At 39.4% G+C, this 24,447-nt stretch overlaps 1 protein-coding gene and 1 non-coding gene across 4 annotated transcripts; both read right to left on the bottom strand.

The window, feature by feature from the left end:
- Positions 1-403: 403 nt before the first annotated feature.
- Positions 404-24,447, bottom strand: HAUS6 (HAUS augmin like complex subunit 6). 3 transcript variants are annotated; one of them, XM_039319425.1, is made up of 17 exons: positions 24,100-24,447; positions 21,640-21,735; positions 20,605-20,683; positions 19,527-19,659; positions 16,169-16,316; positions 15,847-15,912; positions 15,280-15,334; positions 15,005-15,178; positions 13,886-14,079; positions 12,630-12,759; positions 12,121-12,223; positions 9,953-10,046; positions 9,319-9,349; positions 8,964-9,146; positions 7,036-7,162; positions 2,370-3,302; positions 404-1,150 (listed from the first exon to the last, which is right to left on the bottom strand). In XM_039319425.1, the coding sequence occupies exons 1-17, from the start codon at positions 24,225-24,227 to the stop codon at positions 1,143-1,145; spliced, it is 2,682 nt and encodes an 893-aa protein (XP_039175359.1). In that variant the 5' UTR covers positions 24,228-24,447; the 3' UTR covers positions 404-1,142. The 3 variants fall into 3 exon arrangements, 2 of the variants coding, with proteins under 2 accessions (XP_039175359.1, XP_039175360.1); XR_005553703.1 differs by lacking the exon at positions 404-1,150 and adding an exon at positions 4,924-5,051 and having other exon boundaries at positions 3,177-3,302; XM_039319426.1 differs by lacking the exons at positions 21,640-21,735; positions 24,100-24,447 and having other exon boundaries at positions 20,595-20,683.
- Positions 9,420-9,550, bottom strand: LOC120297147. Its single transcript, XR_005553705.1, has one exon.

Raw genomic sequence — 24,447 nt, 5'->3', positions numbered from 1 at the left:
TAATGCATGGGATGAAAGTGAAAAACTAAATCCCAGCGTCTTCCTATGTACCTTTTCCCTGTGTTACTAGATTATAGAGACGAGACATATTAACATAGGTGACTGGTAAGTAATGTTACATCTTCATTTTCTATGGCTATTTTAGAACATCTTGCAAGATTTATCAGGGTCAGTACTGAGAGTTAACATGCGAGGCATCAGCAGTTTTCTATTAGACCATTTCTCTCCTGTGCTTTTCTTTCTCCTTCCATGTGCATCCAGCTGTGTTCTATAGCAGTGTTTCCCAAACTTGACAATTTTAAAGCATGTGGACTTCAACTCCCAGAATTCCACAGCCAGCATTGCTGGCTGTGGAATTCTGGGAGTTGAAGTCCACATGCCTTAAAATTGTCAAGTTTGGGAAACACTGTTTTATAGCAATGTTTCTCAACCTTGGCAACTTTGAGATGGGTGGACTTCAACTCCCAGAATTCCCAGAGTTGAAGTCCACCCATTTTAACGTTGCTAAGGTTGAGAAACCCTGTTCTACAGGATTCCCAAATCTCTAGAACAGATGTGGGGTTTATACCGGGAATAATTCTTTAGTTTCACTAGTCTACTCTCTCTCTCTCTATTCCACTGCAAAACGGACACTGTTGGATACAATTTACAAAGGAGTTGATCTGCACCACTCATTCAATTTATTCTTAAAATGCTTCTTATTTCCCAGATGTGGGGAAAAGATGAAATATGAAAAGACATTTGATTTACTCAACTGCTTACCAAAGGTACATCATCTGTAGATTCCCCGAGGAGTCAAACGAGGTTTATCTTCCAAAATCTGAACTAAATATGGTAGCCTATACTTAGATAAGACATTTCATTGCTGTTTCTTTAACACATAAAGGTCTCCTTGTGGCTATTCTTAAAATATCTCAATTCATCTGTACTGTTTTCATCACTGATAATACAAAATTATCTAAGTTTATAAAACTGTGCAAGAAGCCTAGTCAGGATTAGTTAACACTAATATTAAAAGTTGAGGTTTGCAAAAACACTTTTATCTCATGAAGTATTCCATTCAAGTCAGTGCATCATGATTATAAAACCGTGGAATGACTTCATCTTCGCAGTTGAGGGCTCTTTTGTTATCCATCTTCAAATTATTTTTCTGAAAGAGAAACGCATCCTTTTTAAAACCTATTTTAAAATAGGGGTTTTTTTTAGGTATGTACATGGATTGTGCACAGGGTAAAAATCTATTTTAAAGAATCCCCCATGGAAATCTCCAACTATCAAGTACAGAGGGATTATTTTCACAGACACTGTAGTTTTAGTTCTATGAAGGGCAATATAGCCATTATCTAAAAATGTATTTTAAATTCAGGGATAGACTGAATTTTCCTTAAGAAGCATCTCATGCCAAAGCCCTAATTAATTATGATTAAATTCACTAGTTAATTAGTTAATTAAATATGATAAAAGTCACTAGTCTGGTGAAAAGAAGGACTGGGGTGACATGATAGCAGTGTTCCAATATCTCAGGGGCTGCCACAAAGAAGAGGGGGGTCAACCTATTCTCCAAAGCACCTGAAGGCAGGACAAGAAGCAACGGACGGAAACTAATCAAGGAGAGAACCAACCTAGAAACTAAGGAGAAATTTCCTGTAAGTGAGAACAATCAGTGGAATGACTTGCCTCCACAAATTGGTGGTCCAACACTCCAGGGTTTTAAGTAGAGATTGGGCAACCATTTGTCCGGAATGGTCTAGGGCAGGGGTAGGCAACCTTGGCTCTTTTATGACTCGTGGACTTCCACTCCCAGAATTCCTGAGCCAGCACAGCTGGCTCAGGAATTCTGGGAGTGGAAGTCCACGAGTCATAAAAGAGCCAAGGTTGCCTACCCCTGGGATAGGGTCTCCTGCTTGAGAAGGAGGTTGGAGTAGAAGACCTCCAAGGTCCCTTCCAATTCTGTTAAAAACTTTATCCCAAGAATAAACTTTAAAAGCCAATCTTCGTTAAAACATGGCAACCTCTTTACTAGAACTAGTTAGCATGGAACAATGACCTAGTCTTAATTTAAACACTGTGATATAATATACAGGGATTTGGGCAGCACTATAAACCAGAAGCTACTTGGACATGATCAGTTAGATGTGCAGTTCCTCAAGTCCTCTTTGAACATAGGCCATTTTGCACAACTTATGAGCTGATTTATGCATTGAATGCTGCGCCATCCCTTGCATCCTGCACTAGCAGATCACCAGCAGTGCGCAGCATCTATTTCCACTTAAGAGGGCGCTCCAAGTTTCACATTAAAAAGTGCGGCCATTTCCCCAACACTCAGAATTTGGCTGCATTTCCACCTACAGTTTGAAGGATGCACTAACCTTTCCGTTTATTAAATACGTCTCCTCGATCCTGCATGTCTCTCCCCTCTCTCAGCTGCAGCGGAGAAAATGCAAATAAAGGGGAGAAGCTATTCTTTCTTTCAAGATGACTCAGGGGTGAGGATTTCCTGACATGTTCTGCATCAGACGCGTAAGGTTTTCCCAAAGGGCTAAGCACATCCTTCATTTCCAGGCTTGCTGGTCTGAGGTTAAACTCTGATCTGCACCTTGGCATTTGCTTTCCAGGAACCGGTGGGTGATCATGTAGAGTCTTTTTCAGCGCTTCGTACCGATTTAGAATAGACTGGAAATCTAACGTGCACTCATTTCCTGGCAGACAATCTGTCACATATTTGCCGTCTCTGGAGTTTTCTTCTCCTGAGTCATCCAAATCATGGATGCTATTAAGACTGATGGAGCCTCCTTCTTCTGGGAGAGTTTCTTGAAGTATGCCTAGCTGGATAACGTCATGGCTTTCAGAACCAGTACTGCCCATTGCTTGAGAAGCATCCCTCAACAAAGTTGCACAGATCGTAGAATTCTGACCCGCGCTGTGTGACAAAGCCTCTGATCCAGTATGGTTGCCAGAGCCACAGCTTACCTCATCTGCACTTTGATTTAGAGTCTTGAAGACGGGTTCCAGGTTTTCCACTTGACCTGGAGCAGCAAGGGACAATTCTTTCTTGCAAATCACTTCATCCCGTGGCCTAAGAGCCTCTTGGTGGCTCAGCGATTCGTCAGTAATGCCTTGCTGCAAACTACCCGGAGGCTCCACAGGCGACAAAAGCCACGTCAGACTTGAATCCACACGGTGTCTGAAGGCAGGAACTGTATTCGGCGAGAACTTTTCCGTTGCTTCGGAATGAGGCAAAGCCTCACTTGAAGGTGGTTCGGTCTCAATAGCCTTTTTCCATGAGCTTCTAATTTCTGTAACTGAAAATGAGTGATAAAAAGATTAAGTACAGTACTATAATTTTCTTTTTCTAAAAATTTACTTCTTCCTTCTACACACCACCTTTGAAACTATACTAAAAGAAAACATTCCCTCGGGACAGGGGTAGGCCACCTTGGCTCTTTTATGACTCGTGGACTTCAACTCCCAGAATTCCTGAGTCAGTCATAGCCAACTACATACTGTATCATCCTGAGTTACAGGATCGTCCTCTACTCTACCTGAGACTGGAAGGGCCTATATTTCCCCCACAACAACTCTGTGAGGTGGGTTGGGCTGAAAGAGAGTGACTGGACCAAGGCCACCCAGCTGGTTTTTCACGCCTAATGCGAGATTAGAACTCACAGTCTCCTGGTTTCTAGTCTGATGCCTCAACCACTAGACCAGGGGTAGGCAACCTTGGCTCTTTTATGACTGGTGGATTTCAACTCCCAGAATTCCTGAAGTCCATGAGTCATAAAAGAGCCAAGGTTGCATAGCCCTGCCTTAGGACATAGATTTTTAGAGCACTGTAACTTGGAGGAAATATAAAATCTTTTGTCCACATTTTGGGTAGAGAAGACCCTTGGTTTGAAACAGGGGTAAAGGAATAATCCGTGTATGTTAGAATAGAACAGCCCTCCCTCAACAGAAGAGGAATAAGACACCACAACGCAGCCCTTTCAGCAGCTCCAAGAAGACTCCACAACCAATTGCAATCTGATTCAGGTGACCTGGAGGGCACAGATAAACTCCCAAGTGGCCATAATGGCTCTCAGGGAGAGTGCTAATTGACCATATTACTACAACCCCCCCCCCCAATTCTTCCATCCTCCCTATCATCCAATCACAATTGATGAAGCTTTCTTGGATGACAAGCAATTTTTTTTTTCTTCTTCCCCAAGGAAAGAAAAGTCCAGCTGCCTTTTGGAAAAAAAAAAAAAAAAAAAGCACCTCTGAGACAACTATGACCTGGATGATTAAGAATCTCCGTGGACATTTGGAGAAAAAGGTTTCTTTGTAAATGCCCATCTCTGAATGTAAAGGTATTATACTTGTATTGCTCTGTTTGTCACATACAACAGCATTGCAGCTCTCAGCTATGACTACTGGAAAATCCCCGTCTGTCTCCTACCCCCAACCCCACCCCAATTTAAACCCTACACCCCTCTAGCCACTCTATGCATCTGATGAAATAAGCTGCATTTCATTCAAGCTTTTAAAATCTGTTAATCATAAAATGTGCTACCGAACTCTGATTGTCACCTGTTACCCACAATACTGAAAGATCCGTTTCGCAAACACTTTATTTCATCTCTTTGCCGACTTGAAGAAATAACTTTACAAACAAACAAAGAGGAAGATCGAGGATACACATTTGACTTTTATTATATATTAGTGGTAACTCTAGAAACTGCCAAGTAGAAGGCCCTTTTTGCCTGCAGATAGTCCTCGGGTTACGTTAGTAATTGGGACCAGAATTTCCATTGCTAAGTGATATTGCTCATAAAGTGCAATATCCTGTTTCTGCATTGCTTAGTGACAGCAATACTAGTAGACTCTACTATATCACTAAAAAGCAACAGGGAAGCAATATACAGTACATAAAGCTCTTTTTTGTACCTTATGAGAAGAGGCTTATGTTAACAGGTTTTCTGCTCATCAGAGACAGACAGAAGACAGGCTGACACACATCCTTCTGATGGGGGATTATAAACAGTCTTGACTTCCTTAATGGGAGCCTAGATGGTCTGGCCAAGGTGGGGGAAAATAGGGTAAGAGATCTGAATATAATTCTTATTTACTCTCTTTGGGAGGATCATAGTTAACGGGAAGAAGCTAATGCTTTCTACTATTTGAGAACTGTTAGGATCTTGTCTTCTAGTACAGCGGTTCTCAACCTGTGGGTCGCGACCCCATTTGGGGTCAAACAACCACTTCACGGGGGTCGCCAAACAACGCGGTCCGCCATTTGTTCCACCATTTTTTTTCCCCTTTTCCTTAGAGCGAGCGACCACCTTAGCTACTCCCTCTTATTCTATTGGCTTTTGAAAGCTAATAGAATAGACTCTCTTGAACAGAGTCTAATTCTATTGGCTTTCAAAAGCCAATAGGAATTGTCCAGGCTGTCTCTGCCCTGCTGAGCCCGCCAAAAGCCCCAGTCTGCAAACGGTGCTGCAAGGCGAACAGTCTGGAAAGCTTCCCTCCCTGCTGAGCAACTAAAAAGTAAGTAAAAGAGGGCCGCGGGTGGGAGGCCGGTGGGCGTAGGCAGGGTTGCTGCCGCGGCCGCCCGGGAGCGCCTGGGCCTGCCTGCACCGCCCCAAATGGGCGGCAGACAAGGTAAGGCTAGCCAGGCAGCAGCAGGCACAGGGAGTGTTGCTGGCACGCGTGGGGCCTGGCGGGTGCCTTGTCTGCCTTGGGCTGGGCCAGCTGGTGGCCCAGTCAGTGGTCGCCCTGCGCCGTCGCTGCCGCGGCCGCCCAGGAGCACCTGGGCCTGCCTGCCGCCGCCCCTTGCCAGCTATGCCTCAGCCGGCGCAGGGGGCAGCACCACGCATGCGCGGCGTTCCCGGGCAGGGAAATACAAGTAGTCCTCGACTTACAACTGGGGTCACGGCTATAAAAAGGTTGAGAACCACTGTTCTAGTAGGTCTTTTCCTCTGACAATCCAGTGGGGCAATATACAGGTAATCCCTGAGTTACGAGCATTTACTTAACACTCATTTGAAGTTACGCGACAAGTACCCCCTATTACTTACGAGCAAGTCCCAAAATCACAAACACTGCTGCTCTGCGTGGCCCCAATGCGCTCTTAGAAACAGAGCAGAAGGCTCCATTTCCCAAGTGCCCCATTCCAGGCATACGGAGCCTGCAGGCTGTCAGGTCTCCTCATACGATATTACAGGCACCCAGGAGCTTCCATCGACTCTCCTCTCCCTCAAAGGCAGAACCCGCGGTAGAGACGGATCTTTTCAAGATAAGTGAGTCTGGCGCAGTTGGAAGGGAGAGGGAAGCATGAGGTATCTTAATGAGTCGGGGAGGTCTTTGGGGTGTGTTCCATTACTAGGCCCCTCCATGGCCTTCTCTACCCTGATATCCCCTGTGCACTTTTGATGGCATGTGTTAACAAGCAGGAAGTGATCTTGTTCGAGGTACGAGATTCACTCGCACGAATTCTCGAGTTACAAATGGAATGGGCAGGCTCCACTTCATTCATAACTCGAGAATTACCTGGAACAAATATCTGAAGGAAGGGCTTTTGGGGCAGGAAAGAAGGGAAGGAGAGTAAGGCACTGCAGCTCCCATGTTCCAATCCGCTAGAAGGAAGTTGCTTAGCCCAAAGTTCTATATTTTAGAAAGTCCACTTGTACTAGCAATATACCAATAGCTAATATATAGGAGATCTATAAGAAGCTTTATCATACAAATAGATGCATTGCTGGCACTAGTTGGTCTTTTTTATTCCTGACAGCGATAATCAATGGAAGAGAAGACAAAAATAGAGAAACACAGTAGTTCACAAAAATAACAGTAAAAATAAACAAAATGTGAAAATGGGCATAATGCCAAGTTTCAAAAATACTCCACTGGAACTTTCATTTTGAGGGGTGCTTTAGTGTGCCGTATTGTTTGACTATATACCATAACCATAAGCAAAATCATATCCTCAGAAACTGTAAACCCATATCAATTTCAGGATGACCGAATGTACTGCAATGTAACATTATGAATACTCACTCAGATTTTCTGGAGTCCGTGGAATCTGTTTCCTTGTTAAGAAAGGATTTGAGATTAAGGTACTGATCAGATCCCCTACATCCTTCCCAGTGTTCTGGGCTGAATCAGATATTACTACATCTGCCACCTGCAAGAAAATATACATGCTTAAGAGAGACAAGCCACAGCTACACTGCTGAAATATGCTAGCTGTAGATGACCAAGATGAGCCTGAGGGAGAGGTCAAAGGTGTCATAAGTCACAAGTCCCTTCAGGCCTACACAGGGTGGATTTGATTTAAATCACGATTTAAATCACTGGTAAAAAGGCTTGATCTAAATCAACTCAATTTAAATCAGAATTTTTAAAGAGCAACTGTCATCTCTATCCTGCAGTGGCTCCTTCTCTGACCCGCTGTTGACTCACCAACAGTCCCATTCACTTTAATGGGATGGCTGGTGATGTGGCAGTGACACAACAAGGTGAGGGACGTAGCAGGCAGCAGGTGAGCGGATGCCTGCTAACAGGTGCTGCCATGATGGATCTAAAATAACAGGTACTCTTTAAATGTAAGGACTCATTTTTGCTGGTAGTTAGAATCTTTTAATATTATTATTTGCAAACAAAATGAAGGTTTCCTATTTAGAATAATAAGCTGTCAGGTTAGTAAAACAGCGATACCAGAACCGATTTTAGGTTAATAGGATAACCATACATCATTGGAGAACTCAATTTTTTTTTATTTAATTAAAACACTTAGAGCCTGGTACAGATGCATTTCTCTTCAAACAATCATACAACTCGTAGTGTACATAGATTTGCAAAACAATGGGATAAAGGAATATTCCTGAACTTTGTTTTATGATTTATCTCATGGTTACTGTGAAATTGTATGAATGCATCAATGCAGTGCATGTTATCTCAGCTTGCAGAGCTTGGATTCATTGAATGAGTTTACCAAAAATGTAAATATTGCAGAATGTACAGCCTCATGCTGCATAACTAAGCTCCATTTCATGCTGAATAAACTAAATTATTAATGTATCTTAAATAGAAAACTATCTTTAGATAGATTTTTACTCCAAAGGCAATTTAATAAAATAAATTTGATATAAAAATAAAAAAAATCTGATTTAAAGAAAATCCAATTTAAATAAAAAAAATCTGATTTAAACAAAAAAAAATCTGATTTTTTTTATTTTTTAAAAAATATCATTGATTATTATCCATCCCGTGCCCACAAGAGATCTAACTACAGCCCACCCTGAATGCCTCTCTTATCTCCTGCTCATTTCCCTTAACAGTCAGTTGGTCAGATTCTTGTAAAGAGCTTAAGTTTGCAATAAATCTTTATATTCATTTTGAACTGCCTGAATCTCCAGATTTCCCCAGTGCTTGACACTATCCTTGGGAATTAACCTGCCTCTTGCCCCCTTCCTTGGCATCTACTACTCTGCTTATCCTGAGTTTCCCTTAATTTTAGAATCTGTTTTATTATTTAAAGTGTGATTCGATGTTGCATAATTAAAAAAATGAAATGAGTACACAAGGAAAGGCAAACATTATAGTTAATGCAAATTAAGTCAAGCATAACCTAAGAAACTACAGACATTATGATACTGCCAGATTCTTCATGATTTTCACTTGAACCCTCAGATATGCTCTGGGCTATTTTTCAACCCTCTGAAAGAGGATGGAAAATGCTGGGGAAAGTATGTTTCTCCAGCAGATTGTCCTGCAAGTAGGTAACCAGCACCGAGTACCACATAATATTCTACATTTTTAATAACATAGATATTATCCTTGCATTGACTTGTCTGATAAAAATATTGGATTTTTAATTTTTACTTATGGCCCATCAAGCTCTTTGCTTTTTATGTAAATGAGCATCCTCAAAAAACTTCAGATTGTGCAATTACTAACGTTTATCTGTTTAACATACTCTTTACCTGTTCAGCCAGCTGTTCTTGGGCTTTCTTTAAAGGATCTTCATTTTTAGCTGATGAATGTGTTCTAACTGGATCAGCTTGTCTTTTATTCCCACTTTCTCTTTGTCTAGAATGTCTTCCTTTATACTCTAAGATTTGAAACCGTGAATTATCAGTCCTCTTGGGAGTTTCGACATTTGATGTCTGAGGGAGAGGGGAAAAAAATGAAAATTGAGCTTGCAAGTGTAGACCAATATTTTATATTTGCAACAACTGCATTTTCATTTTCATTGCATATCTAGTATCTAGGCTCAAGAAAAGATGGGCCAACCGTTAATATAAGATTCCACTAGGACCAATGAAAATGGTGGATTACCTTTTCGGAATGTGGGGCAAGTTTCAAGGTCCTAAAAATATAAGAAAGCCTTATTATTAAATGTACACTGTTAAAAAGCATGTACCTGTACAGCCGCTAAAACCTATATGCCCCGTATCTGTCCGTTACAATTTCTCTCAATTCATCCCGGTCATCAAAAGGCAATATTGTTATAGGGAGAGCTTGTGACAATTAGAGCAAAGCTTTTCTCTACTTGAGTATCAGCTTCCCATGCATGCAAGTTGTGTGCATATATCAGGAATAAAAGCATACACACACAAAAATGTTAGCAATGATTCCTGCATACAATATATCAACATTATGTTGCAATTTTAAGATAACTTATTAGAGTTAGCTAGAAAGAAAGATTTACATCTCCTGGACCCAAGAGAAAAGATGAAGAAAAAAAATATAAAATCAATATCTAGTTTTAACACTTTGCAGTATATGTTCTGAGGTACAATTTGAATTCTGTTTTTATCTTCTGATACAGATGCATCTAGCTATGCTTCCATTTAGAGAATCACCTATAATCTAAATCTACATTCTAATTCTTTCTAAGGCGTGGTCCCATGTTATTTATACAATGTTAATATATGCTACTATTCTATACAAGGACATATTAAAATCATACCTTTCTGTTACTGTCTTTGTTGAATAATCTTCATTTCCCAGTGTCTTCTCAACTGTTGCAAATTCATTTGCCTGAACATTCTTTTTGGTCGAATCTAAATACATTTTTCAAAAGTGAATCAAGAATTGTGTTTACTTAATAATATAAATATTTACCATATCACTAGTTCTAAGGAAATATTGTTGTATTTAAGGGTAGTCCTATCAGACCCAAGCCCAAAGATGAGATAGTGAAATCCAATCGAGTCCAATCCTTTTATTTGCCTACACCAGGGATAGGCAACCTTGGCTCTTTTATGACTCATGGACTTCAACTCCCAGAATTCCTGAGCCAGCCATGCTGAGGGGAAAGGGAGAGATTTCCAAGATGAGCCATGCCGGCTCGGGAATTCTGGGAGTTAAAGTCCACGAATCATAAAAGAGCCAAGGTTGTCTACCCCTGGCCTACACCTAACGTAAATGCCAGCGTATCAGACGACTTCCGCGAGCGCTGAAATTGGCGCCAAAGACGGGGGTCGTCTTATACGCCGAGTCATACGCCGGAAATACTGGTAGTTTCCGGCGTATAAGACGACGTTCTAGGAATGCGGCCCGGCTATAAAGACGGGGGTCGTCTTATACACCGGGTCGCCTAATATGCCGGCATATACGGTAATAGTCACAATCTTACCAAACTAAAGCTATAATTTTCTAAGCTACTAGATATATTCAGAGATTCTAGGTTGTCCTTACCCTGCACCTCTTCCTCCCTCCAGCTCTAGACTGCGCAGTCTCTTGATCTGGGTCTCTTCCTGGAAACCCTCTCAGTTGTCAAAATCCTCCCCCTCTGCTACTGCAGGTACATATTCCTATTATAAATCCTCAATTTACAACCATAATTGAGCCCAGAATTATGGTCATAGTTCGTTAACAGTCATAAACTGAGACACCCATGTGACCAGAACTGATCTTTTTTGGGGTGGTCATTAAGCAAGTGCCGCAGTTGTTAAGCAAACATATTCATTTGACAGATTAATTTTACACTGTGTGAAGCAGTACTACCTTGTGTCTGTTTTAAATCATCTTCTAATTAGCTTCATTGGATAACTATCAATCCTAGTGTTTTAAGAAAGGAAAGTTATCTTTATGTTTACCATGTTATTTTATACATACAATCATATACTCTACAGTCAGTTATCTTTTTTTTCTAACTTAAGAGTCCCCCAAATTCTAGCCTTTTGTCCTAATTAATTTGGCAATTCCTTTTCCAAATCTATATTTTTTTCCAGAAATGTACTTACCTTCCCTTTGTTTAACAATCCCCAGCATCACAATCACTTTTCTCACAGCTGCCACACTTTAATATATTCATTGAGCAATCGGTATGACCAAGTAATTTATTATAGACAGCTCAATCCTATCATCTATATGTGAAGTTAAGAGGAGTGCTCCAATGTAAATCATTTCACACTTATTTAAATTGAAGTATATTTGCTACTTAACTGTTTTTCCTTGTTTAAAGAAATCATTCTGGAGTTTTGTATGGCCACGAGTGGTTGGCTTAATACAAAAACTCAGCAAATTTATTGCTTTGTCTCTAAGCAAGATCACTGACAAACAACGTAAAAAGAAACAGTCCCAACCCCACATCTTTAAGGGGCTTCCATTTCTTTGTCCTTGTATATCTGTTTTGTGGTTTTCCTTTTATATTGTTACTAAGTCATAAAATGGCAGGTACTTTTAACCCACAATTGCTAAATTTGATGGGAACCTTTGTCAAAAGTCTTTTGAAATTCCAAATGTGGAATGTCAACAGGAACATCTCTCTGTTTTTATTTATACTCTTTTAAAAACAATTCTAGGAAGTGGGCGAAGCAGGATTGCAAAGGGTGATCACATGATCGCAGGGCAACTGGTCATAAACGTAAACATAAATGTGTCTGAAATATGGTCATGTGACTAAAGGAAGAATGGTGTGACATTTTATGATGTCCAGAAGTTCTTAATGAATCATAAACCACCCCTTCTGTAGCTTTCATGACTGTAAAATGTTGTTAAATGCCTGTTTGTAAGTAGGGGACTACCTGTATTGCCCTTTAAATTAACATAGTGCTATGTCAGAAAGGCTGTATATAATATCTATATACTAAAGATCATGGGGATAGGTTTGTAAAGAATCTTAGTATTTACCTGGAATTAATGCAGGGTACTGACTGAAGACACTGCTTTTATACGCTTCCTCAGTAGCCGGAGTAAAAGAAAGAGGAGACATAGCGGGTAATAAATCAAGTGCCTTTAAAAAAAATAATATATTGAAATGTTTAGAATTCAAATACACATACACAAATAAAATAAGTTAGAAAGCCAGTCTATTTTAAGTTCAAAAGATTGGATATCTGCTGTGTTTTGCCTCTAGTTCCTTCACTCTTATGCTTTTAACCAATTTTAAGCTGTGATATACCAGATGACATGAGTTCTAAGATCTTTTATGCCATAATTATTTATTTCATGAAATAAGTAATTATGGTATTAAAGATCTTAGCACTGTGTTTACCTTAACAAACAATTCATACAGAGCACAGGGACATGCCTACTGGAACTTTTAAAGTCAAAATTTGTTTGGATTATATACTGAAAACATCCTCAAGATGAATATATTCCTTCTTGTTCAATACATTACCTATCAAACATATACTTACAGGGTTTGGATCCTTAATTAAATGAAAAGGTGACTGGCCAAGATAATTTTTCCACTTCAAGTGCCATTCCTGTTGTTTTTCAACAATTGATTGAGTTACTGAGATATGATCATTACATTTTAATTTTTGCCTATGGAAAAATTGTTAACAAGAATATTGGAACATTTTTAGCTGAATCAAAGATTTTACAAATAAAATCATTTGCTCAAGTGCATTTGTTTTGTTATAAAAACACAACAGGCTGCATTCAGTATTAAGAAGGTGACATCATTTCTGCAGTACAATTTTCTAAAATTTGTACGTGTTCCAAATCTCCTCTGGATCCTAATCGTCTTCAGCATTGTTTCTCAACCTCAGTAACTTTAAATTCTGTGGATTTTAACTACCATAATTCTGAACTTCTGCCAGAAGTCAACAGACTGTGCCTTAAAATTCCTGATAATGAAAAACATTGCTGTGCAGCATATCTAAAGTTACAATATTTAGTTACAATAGGGAGACAAATTCATGTATTCTGCTGACATGCTGGTAGTATTTGACCTATCACACAAACCATTGGCTCTGAAAACATTATTAAAACATTATATTAGTTACAATATACCACAATCCATGTTTCCCAGGAAAAAGAAAACAACATTGCACCTAATGATAAACTAATAAATGCTGTAAAAAGTCTAAATGGCAACCAGCAAAGCTTGTCCTTAAATATATTTAATAGTCCATTAAAGATCACAATATTTTCCCCCCTGAAATTTGACAAGAATATTTCTCACAAACTAGCAATTGAAGAGTGTGTTTGTTTGTTAGAGTTAACTGTACTTTAATAACACAAACCTGCAAATAGTTCTTGGTGTATCATCATATGGATGTTATGAACTTGCCACAATATACAAATGAGAAAATTCCAAGGTTTTGTTTACATAATCAGACTAAAATGAGTAATATATCTACATCGTCTTTTCTTTCTTCCAACACAACTTTAAGTTTACAAAGACTATTAAAGCATAAGATTTTCTCTAATGTTGACACCAGGCAGCTGATGCCCAATAAACTAGGATCAATAAATTATGGATAATTGCCTGGTTCAGATTTAGGTATTATTTATATTAAGTAATCAGTATGGATTGAATTAAAATACACAGCAGTAAAATGCAAACTGCACAATCCTAATGGTTTTAAGTAATTCCATAACATCTTTATTAAAAGGTTTGTTTGGAAGGCTGCTGAATCCACAGAACAGAGACCTCTGAACTTACCTCAGTGACTTCAGCCCCAATAAAGTCTCATTCTGGAATCTGGTGTTTCCTTCAAGAGCCTGAAGGTCTACTTTGAATGCTTTCTTGTCATAATGCCGGCGCTCATGCAGCAATAACTCCAAGGCTTTGGTTAGCAATTGGATAATGGTTAATATGTTCAGTTTTCCCATTTCATACACATTCCCAACAGGAAACTTTAAAAAAGAAAAAAAATGGTTAGCATTTACTGAATTAAGAGCATAACTGTGTGTGCAATGTCTTGCACAGGGCATAAAGTTACACACACTAGTTGGCATTATCCTCACAAATGATCCTATCATTTTTTTTACTTGGTTTATCAAGCCCTTCTGCTGGAACTAAGCAAAACTCCAGAATGACTAGGAAGTACTGGTTAGACAAAGGAATGTTTTATTTGGTAGTTTGCCACATATTAACTTAAATTTCCCTCTGTCTGTTTCTTAAAAATCATTGCTTTTGTAATGCTTGCTTGAATAGTTTTAGCTTTAAGGTAGAGGTAAGCAAATCTGGTGATTTCTGTCATTCTTAGATATTTAATTCTTCCTATATTTGCACTGAAACATTTGGTTACAGGGAGCCAGGAAAGCCTACCTTTTAAAATGTTATCTTATGAAAAGGCCTATTAGAAGCTAAGTAAAATGCGCTTTATACATTTTCCCATTAAGAGACTTTTTTTGCCAACTTTAACTATCCTGTTTTATGCTTGTCCATGTTATTTGTCATAAGAAATTATTCTCTGGAATTAAACTTTTCTCCTAAATATTCCTTTTTGTGTCCAAATAGTTTCAAAGAACATATATTTTGGTTATACAAACAGGTGAAATACTCCTAAATCTTTTAATTTTACAGGAATAAAACTGAGCTTATTTTGGATTAGTTGAAACTACCAATCATGTGCTTTAAATGCTATCTGGGAAGTATTCAAGTATTTTTTTTTTATTACAATCTAACAATGTCTCCAATTAATTTCTCTATTTTTTTAACCAATCATAGCATCAACCAATCAATTTCGATGCATTAATCAAGTGATAGCAAGAAGCAGAACAATTATTCTACAAATATTGACTATCTGAACAGAAGCACAGATATCAAGAAACTTACTTTGTACATTTCTTTTTCTACTTTTTGAAGCAGAGGCCTTGGAATGCTAACAGAAACACTTGTGCCATCTAATGTATACTGATCAACATGACCTTTTACCACTGAATCCACTACTTCTCTTTCTTTTTGCAAAAATGTCACTGTTTCCATTACTGTTGCCCATAAACAGCGAACCTTTGGAGGAAAACAAAAATATTTTTCATCAAGCAGAAAAAAATGTGCAACTAAATAAATGTTAAATGGAGATTATTGAAAACCTGTTGACAGCTACTCACTTTTTCAATTCTTTCTGCATTATTACTCTGGCCAGAATCAACTTTTTTCCCCATTCTAACCAAACAGTGACAAACAAACAAACAAACAAAAGTTATTAAAGATAACAATGTTTATATTGTAACTGTTCTTATTTTTCTGATAAGAGAATAGCAATAGCAGACGTATAAATGAGGGTATCATATTTAAAAACTCTGTTGCTCATAACTTGTAGCCTGTCATATTTATCTTATAGGAATTGCATTCCTAATATGTTGTTGTTATTATTATTAAACCACTGTACAGTGGTTAAGTGCAGTATTGTAGGCAAACTCTGCCCAATCTGGAGTTCGATCCTGACAGGGCTCAAGGTTGATTCAGCCTTCCATCCTTCTGAGGTCGGTAAAATGAGGACCCAGACAGTTGGGGACAATACGCAAATAATGCTGACATTGAAACCCGCCCAGAAAGTGAAGTAAAGCACTACGTATATAAGACAGTATATAAATCTAAATGCTATTGCTGTTTAAGAAAACAGGAAAACAACATAAATCAGCTATAAGATGCAATTCTAATAAAATATTACTTGCTTTTGCAATCGTTTGTCCAGATCCATATTTCTGTATCTTAAATCTCTGATTTGCTTAGTAAAAAGACTGTGAACAGAAAAAGCAAGCCAGTTAAGTTCTGTGGATGAAAAAAAAAACTATGAAATATTATCAATTAATAATTATTGACAATTCAAATTATGAATTGAATTTTTTTCATTATCAAGTATCTTTTTCAATATCAGCAAGTAAGAGAATAATCTGAAATAGACTCTTACCTATCAAACTATCCTGTTTTGTAACATTCAACATCTTGCCTACAACTTTATAATCTACAGATCACGTTTGTAGCCACTTTACTTACAGTGCTTTTTTCTGAAGTTCTTGAATCATCAAATCTTCTTTCTGTAGACACTGTGAAAATCTGTTCAGTGCCACTTGACATTTTGCAAGAGCCATAGTCAAGTCTGGAGATCGTAAGTTCACCGCTTCTGGATTGGGTATGGCAGCACCTACAAAAAATGATTCCGGAATCTACATTGGGAAATATGAACTCAACCACCACCAAAAGGCAGCAGTATTTTAAGACAGGGCTTTTCAATCTTTTCACTCATTGTACCACTTTTAGGCAATATCCGAGTACCACCAGTTGCCTAGCAAGGTGTTAAAAACTTGATGACCAAAAAAAAAAAAAAAAAAGGAAAAAAGTGATACAGGTAGTCCTCGACTTACAACAGTTCGCTTAATGACTGTTTGAAGTTACAATGGCACTGAAAAAAGTGCCCGCCAAGCCACAGCCGAGCAAAACACCTGCCTGCCCACCCAGCAGTGCTCTTCCTCCTGTTCAAGGTTTTCATTGTTGTGAGCATTTCTGTTGGGGATTAGCAGCAGAGGTGGGGTGGGGGGTGTTTGGTTTCTATTCCATCCGTCTGCTGGGTGGTTGCAGCAGGTTTTAGTCACTTCACATGACCCTGGGACACTGTGACCGTCATAAATATGAATCAGTTGCCAAGCATCTGAATGTAAATAACAAGACCCTGGAGATGCTGCAAGATTCCAGCTGATTAGTGCTTCTTCTGGGCTCAGCAGAAGCACCAGGATCAGCGCTGAGCTCCAGCTGGAGCCTGGCGCTGATCCTGGCACTTCCGCTGAGCCCTGATAGCCCTGCAGCTCCAGCCTCTCTCGCTCAGGCTTGTGCGGTGCTGCCACTGGTTCAGCTCATTCCCCTCCCCCACTACCGCTTTTCCAGGATGGTCGTGTACCACCTGCCAGGTGCCAATGTACCACATATGGTACTCGTACCACTGGTTGAAAAGCCCTGTTTTAAGACATCCAAGCCTCTCAAACAAGCAAGAGGCAGAAAAGCAGGGTAGAAGAATGACTATGGTGAAAGCATGGTATCAGGACAACCTCATCTATCTGTGGTCTGATAATTTCAGAATGTACCCAGGACTACTTCAATGAAGAACGATTATTTCCAATTTTTAAAACCTTTTGATATTTTGTCCCACTTCTGAACGTTTCCTACAATGAATCCATGAAAATAGCCTGCTGTACAGGCAAATTCCATAGATGATACAAAGCTAAAGCTGACAAATTACATTTTATCAGAACCCACTTCACCTTCCGCTATACAATTTTGCTCCAGAAGTAGCTAATCTTTAAATCTGGTGCCATAAAAGCAAACACACAAGCAGGCAGCAGGTACAGCTACCGGTAGTCACATTAATTTGAATAACTCATTGGAGAATCATATATTTATTTTTCCTTTTGAATAATTTAAATGTTACAGGTATTTGTTCTTTCATTAGATTTTGTCATATAACCCTATCCATTATTTTTTCAAAATTATTATATTTTTTTTTCAAAAATATCAGGCTCATCTTCAAAGTACTTTCCATATTTGAAAATTATGACCTGTGTGAGCGTGCCAATATAACAGATCATATACATCATTTTTTTGTTTTTAAATATGTAATTTAAAAAAATTGTAGTGCTGAGGTGCAATTAAATTATTACATTTAGCAAGGATTCTGCAATAGGGTCATAATTAATGCCTGGAATATGCAGATGGCTGAGTCCTTGGACATACCACCCGTATGCAACTTTTCTCTGTGTGCCAATCCCAGGTGTGCACCTTGGTTTAGCTAGGAACTCAAGAAAAATCAAGTGTCAGAAGAGAAACCTAAAGCACCATCGAAGGAAGACTCATAGCTAGTCTGACCAAATATAGGGAAAAGCTGACATCTGGGAGTATCTTGTAGTGATAAGTATGGGAAAACACCAATACCATTTCACCCTTATTGCATTTTATCAAATTTAGAAACCACCCATCTCTCACACAGAGACACTCTGGGTCAGACATGTCAAACACAAGGCCCAGGGGCTGGATGCGGCCCACAAAGTGGTTTCATGTGGCCCGCGAAGCCATCTGGAAACAGTGAGGGAACGGCCCCCGCTGCCTTGGCCCTGGCCAGCCAAGAGCCAGTGTACAATTTTGTGGTGGCCATCTTGGCACTTGCCCCGGTGGACCACGCCTTGGCACTTGCCCTGGTCCCACCCCCTTCTGACAGAGACCCTCAGATCTGTTCCACTCCTGCCCAGGCCCCCACAGACACCCTTGACGAGAATGATGTAGAGCTGGCCACGCCCACCCAGTAGGCCACACCCACTCCATCCACGCCCACCCAGTAGGCTGCACCCATTCTGGCCACACTCACCTGGCCCCCCCAAGGGCAACCACAATGGTGATGCAGCCCTCAGTGAAATTGAGTTTGACACCCCTGCTCTGGATGGTATACAAGTAAAATATTGAAACCAAAAACGGAATCTAAAATTTAGATGTGAGGTAAATAATAGTTAAAATTCAACATTAAAAGTTAATTATAAGGATGGAGGAGGGACCAGACCCCCCAATCTTGTGCTCCTCCATGAGCCCTAAGCAAGGGGGCAAAGCCAGGTCCTTAGACGTTTCTGAAAGGCCAGAAGAATGGGGGGGGCTAGCCTCACTTCTGGGGAATTTTCCATAGGGCAGGGGCAATGGCCGAAAGGGTTCTCTTCCTGGACCCTGCCAGTTGAAATTCTTCAAATGATGGGATTCACAATATGCCTTTCCTGCTCCACCGGTGATGGGACAGACTGATGTAATGGGCAAAGATAGTTCTATAGGTAAGCTAGACGCATGTTAATGTAGAACTTTAAAGGTCATAACCAAAACTTTAAATTGGACATGTAAGGTGGTAATTTATTAGTATTTTAATTATTTTAATTCATAATTTTAGTTATAATTTTATTGGTATTTATTTCTATTTTGTTCAATATATTTATTTTGTATAAAGTGATCAGGTTGTTCTCTATTTTTATTGTTTACTACACTGTGAACTCCCTGGAATGCGTTTGGAATTGAGTCTGTCTAATTTGAATTAAATAAATGAAAACTAAAAATGCCAAGGAGAAACTTTTTCATCATTGTTGATGATCCCCCAACATCTTGTACTTGCAACAGAATGCTGGATGGATTCCATCGACCGCTCTTTGCTTGCAACGATCTTTCACGGTTTATTTAAAACCTTCTGAGGTAGGTGGCTTTATGTGAGGAAGTTCCTCACTAGCATGAATTTCCCATAAAAAAGTAAATTCCAAAATTCTGTTTCCCCAACGAAACAGTATAGTAAACCTAAGAGCAGTACAAAAATAACCCCCATTCTTCCATGATTTCTTACCTAGAGAATCTACTTTAATATGATGCATTATTACATATCTTGCAAAGTGGAACATTAGATGAATGAATTTGGGTCCACCAGGAGAAAGAAATAATGATGCAACAACTGGAGGAAAACTATTTCCACATTCATCCTAGGGATTTAAAAATACACAAGTGAACTATAGTTGGTACTATCAACTTCAAGCTCTAAAGAAGTTAGAGAAGAAGTTCTCTTTAAGCAATAGAGCCAGCATACTAAAATCTGACAAACAATTATGATTACCTTGCTAGACATCGGAGGCCTGCATAAGGCAACTATATAAGCATTCCTGGGCCAAAAGGGATGTTTCACAAATTCTCTTCATATTATCTTAATTGCATAGCATGCTAAAAGAATAGCTTTGGTTTTGCTCAAATCCAATTAGCTTGAATTCCCTGATTGCATTTTCATGCTACTATTATTCAACAAGCTCTGAATATAATCCTGTATTTAACAGAACACAAATGAGTCTCCAGAAGACGACTATAACCAGATACTAATGATTGATCCTGGATGGAAAGTAGTTTTGTTGGTCAGCTATCTTCAGGTCTGGGGAGATAAGACCTATAATGAGAATTAAAAAGAAGAGGAGACTCTTCTGTTCTATGTTCTTGCAAAGTGATTTCTCTCTGTTGAATGCTGCTTAGCTTTCCATTTTAGTTACTTTTTTCTGGTTAATACTTGCATAATACTATATTTGAAAAAGTATTGGCAACGAGAAGAAATTAATATTCTCGAGGTATGGCTGTCAGAATCCTTGATGCCATTCGTTCTGAGACTAATAGGAGCTTTAGTCCAAAGTGTCCAGAAAACATCAGGTTGCCTAAGAAAGGACAGTAATAAGAGCAAGAAATATCTCATCAAGCATCAGTGACAAATTTTAGAGATAGTCTTTCAAAGGCAATCTCATACAAATACACAAACACACACACACACACACACACAGAGAGAGAGAGAGAGAGAGAGAGAGAGAGAGAGAGAGAGAGAGAGAGAGAGAGAGAGAGAGAGACATATAAAGCTACTATATGGACACCTTTTCATTCTTACCAATACTTACTGATATCCTTTTTAGCCATTCATAGCATTGCTTCCTGAATTCAGAGTCTGCCTTTTTATCTGAGGGAGGATAACAAAATCTTTCCATTCCAAGGGAAAGGAAAGAGAACAATTTCAACAAATGTGCAAGGAATCAGATATAGTTTTAAGGTAGCTGAGCAATACAAAATGTTCCTGGCAAAGTTTAACTACATTGCGTTACTGCATATTTACTTAGCTTTTACCATAGAACAGTGGTGGCGAACCTATAGCACGGGTGCCAGAGGTGGCACTCGGAGCCCTTTCTGTGGCCACACGTGCCGTGGCCCACGCGGAGCAACACAGCCAAGGACATGGCAACCAGGCAGTGTAGACAAGACTCTGCCCTCACACCCCATCACGCAGTTGATGCTGCGAGGCGTGGACAGAGGGCGTGGCCGCCATGGCGCTGCTGGGCTGCCTGGGCAATCTGGGGCGGGCCCTGGAGACAGTGAGTGGCCTTGTGGGCAGGCGGGGGGCGGGTCAGTTTTTCGGTACTCAGTCTCTAAAAGGTTCGCCATCACTGCTATAGAAGCATCTTATCAACGAGAAAAATACCTATACATCATTGTGCTGTAGGTCTAGAATAATTCTAATAAGGCTGGACCAGTGATACAGAATTTCTCTTGAATAAAGGCTTCCAGCAAGACTTCCCAGCATCAGAATGGAGCTCCTCCTGGCCATAGTTCTTTGCTTTTTTTGGAGCAGCAAAAGAATCTTCAACATTATAACATACTTTCATGCTTCCAGTTCCACTTCAATACAAGTTATAGAATAGGGTAGCATTGAAAATATTAATCTTTTGGGGGGAGAGAGGAGGCATTATGGTATAAGAGAATGACAACAATATTTTGATGAGCCATGAGAGAATCATTCTAACAATTTCCTCCAGTGAGGAGAGTCATATAGCAAGATTACTCAAGTCCTAATAATCATAATTTTAGTTTGTTATGAACTTGGCAAGTAACTTTAAGAAAAACTAAGTAATAAAGCATATTTTATTAAATGTTACACTCACCTAAAAACCTCATTACAATGTGACCGGTCCAGCTTTGAAAATAAGAACCACGCAACAATGTGAAATGCATCTTTGTTTGGTATATCAAACAAGTTCCTTAAAAAAAAAGTTTAAAAATCATTACTCCATATGCAACTGTAGGATAATTAATTGGATCAACTCCCTTTTTCCCTAGCAGTATTCCTGCTATACTATCATCATATGTAAAAACTCAGTATGCTGCATTCACAATTCTACACACAATCTTTGCAAAAGATTGGTTTCTTTTGAAGAGCATGACTGCATCTTACTACGAATCACAGGTTAGTATAAATGGGCACCAGCTTAAATGTTCTGCCAAATGCCACTTGTTCCCGAATTAATTTTTATAAACACTTTAGAGTGGTAAATGTACACAGTCTAAAAACTGTTCATATTTTCCACATCTGACTAAAATTGTAGTTCAATCATGCACAGAGACATATAAGTTATTCCATAATTAGTTACAGTAGAAGCAGGAAGAAAAATCTGTTTAATTCTGAATAGGAAAATTCCTGACGATGTTCCTATATCAACAGTTTGGCTAATATTAATTCCCAAAGCAATGCATCTTTGAGCAAACATTCATTCTCAAATTCGTACAGTTTAAAATAAATTCTACATCACCAACATTACAACATCATGATTTGTTTTAAATGTGGAAATGATATCACCCAATATAAGTAACAGAGGAGATGGTTTTGATCAAGATTCCCCAAGGTGCTCAGTATCAACCCCCAAGGGTCAACGGGATTATCCAAGTGTGGTAAAATGGCTGGGGCTTAACAAGTTGTCAATAAATGATAGAAAGTCAATCTTTCCAGGCCTCCATTCCAGCTACACACCAGTCCCTAGTTCTGAAAATGACAAAGCTAGTGGCGAGACAATATTACCTCCGGGTTGAATGGTCAAGTTTCCAGCGAATGTAGCCTTTAGTTTTATTTACGTGATTTATATAGTCACCCATCTCACAAGCGACTATAGGCAGCATACAAGACTAAAACAATAAATATCTAAAATAATTACTGTTTAAAAAAGCTAAAACAAAATTAATGGGCTAAGGGATGTTAATAGTAATGCAGCCACTTCATCGGTTCACCTGACCCCAGAATTCTCCAGGCCTGCTGGCAAAACCAGGTCTTAAGGGACCTTTGGAAGCCTAGAAGTGATGATGCTATCTTCATTTTGGGGGAGAGAAACTTCCACAGCACAGGGGCCACAGCATAAAAGGCCTGCTACTTAGATCCTGCCAAATATAGCAGAATAATAACTCCTTAAACAGGACCCATAACGTACCCATATTGTTCAGTCTAGGTGAGACAGATGGATGAAATCAAGGAAAGGTGGACCCTCAAGCAACGCAATCTCATGCCATGTTATTTTATTCCTAATACTATTAAATATTTATTAAATTATTTTCATATAACCAATATTTGGAGGTTGATAATGGTGAACAATCTGAAACTTCATGAAGGGATCGATCACTCCTGGTTTTGACAATGGGCCTTCAAGCCAGTATAAATTCATAGCATATTTTTTCCCACAGCAGGGATAGCATCTAACACAGGAGTGAAAGGGGAATACAGGTAGTCCTAAACTTACAAGTTTGTTTAGTGACTGTTTGAAGTTTCAACAGCACTGAAAAAAAGTGACGTATGACCATTTTTCACTCTTACAATTGTTGCAGCATCTCCATGGTCACATGATCAAAATCCAGGTGCTTGGTAACTGGTTCATATTTATGACTGTTACAGTGTTCCGGGGTCACATGATCACCTTTGGCAACCTTCTGACAAGCTAAGTCAATGGGGAAGCCAGATTCACTTAACCATGTTACTAGCTTAACAAGTGCAGTGATTCGCTTAACTGTGGCAAGAAAGGTTGTAAAATGGGACAAAACTCATTTAACAACTGTCTCACTTACCAACAGAAATTTTGAGCTCAATAGCGGTCATAGGTCCAGGACTACCTGTAATATATTAATGGAGCAGCTTCCCACAACTTGTCCAATCTAAGTTGCTAACACAAAACTTGCCAGCATCATAGGAACTAATAGCAAAACTTTTTAATAGTGAAATATGAGGTAGTAATATTACTATATATTAATATAATAGCAAAATTTTGGGGTTTTTGTTGTAGATTTTTAATGCTGTAAGCCACCCAGTCAGCTGTGAGTTAGGCGGCTATGTGAATTTATATGTATATCTATGCATTATATTATAGTACATATAAAGTAATACATATTATAACTAATATATATATTAGTTATAACTAATAAATAGAATAACCGAAGGGTACAGGCTGCAGTATTTACCAGTTCCTGGGCAAAGTCTTCCCGCTTCTCTGGGAGATAAACTGGCGGGAGATATAAATAATGAGACAATATAGATGCTAGAAAGGAAATAAAAAAAACCGCCGTGTCCCGTCGCCTCTTCCACTTACACGCCCAGCCGGAGGTGAGTCGAAAGTTTTCCGGCAGCGGCGTTTACCGCGGGATCGAAACCCAGAGCCAAGAGGTAGAGCCAGAAGTGTTCCTTCTCCCAGGCCGGAGGCGAGAAAGGGCTGCTCATCTCTCCGGCGCCCCGCCGGACCTCCCAACTCCCACGGCGGGAAGACTCCGCGAGCAACGGAAGGAGCTCCACGCGCTCTTCTCACGGTCACAGACAGGCAAATAAAACGCCTCCCCTAGTTTCTTTCTAGGTAGCGGCCGCCTTCACATTAGCCCCGGAGTAAGTTCCGTTAACTCCGCACCCCCAAAGCCGCCATTTTGCTTAACCCGCCAAAGTGTAA

This window comes from Crotalus tigris, unplaced genomic scaffold (assembly GCF_016545835.1).
Source record: "Crotalus tigris isolate CLP2741 ecotype Arizona unplaced genomic scaffold, ASM1654583v1 scf7180000023589.2044511, whole genome shotgun sequence".
NCBI lineage: Eukaryota > Metazoa > Chordata > Lepidosauria > Squamata > Viperidae > Crotalus > Crotalus tigris.
Note: the sequence above shows the minus strand (reverse complement) of the source record. Positions and strands in the feature narration are given on the sequence as shown.

Coding starts and splice junctions, on each gene's coding strand:
- HAUS6 (XM_039319425.1), bottom strand. CDS start 24,227: ATGAGCAGCCCTTTCTCGCCTCCGGCCTGGGAGAAGGAACACTTCTGG. Junction 20,684..21,639: donor CATTGTAATGAGGTTTTTAG/GTGAGTGTAACA, acceptor TGGAATGGAAAG/ATTTTGTTATCCTCCCTCAG. Junction 19,660..20,604: donor AATGGCTAAAAAGGATATCA/GTAAGTATTGGT, acceptor TTAAATCCCTAG/GATGAATGTGGAAATAGTTT.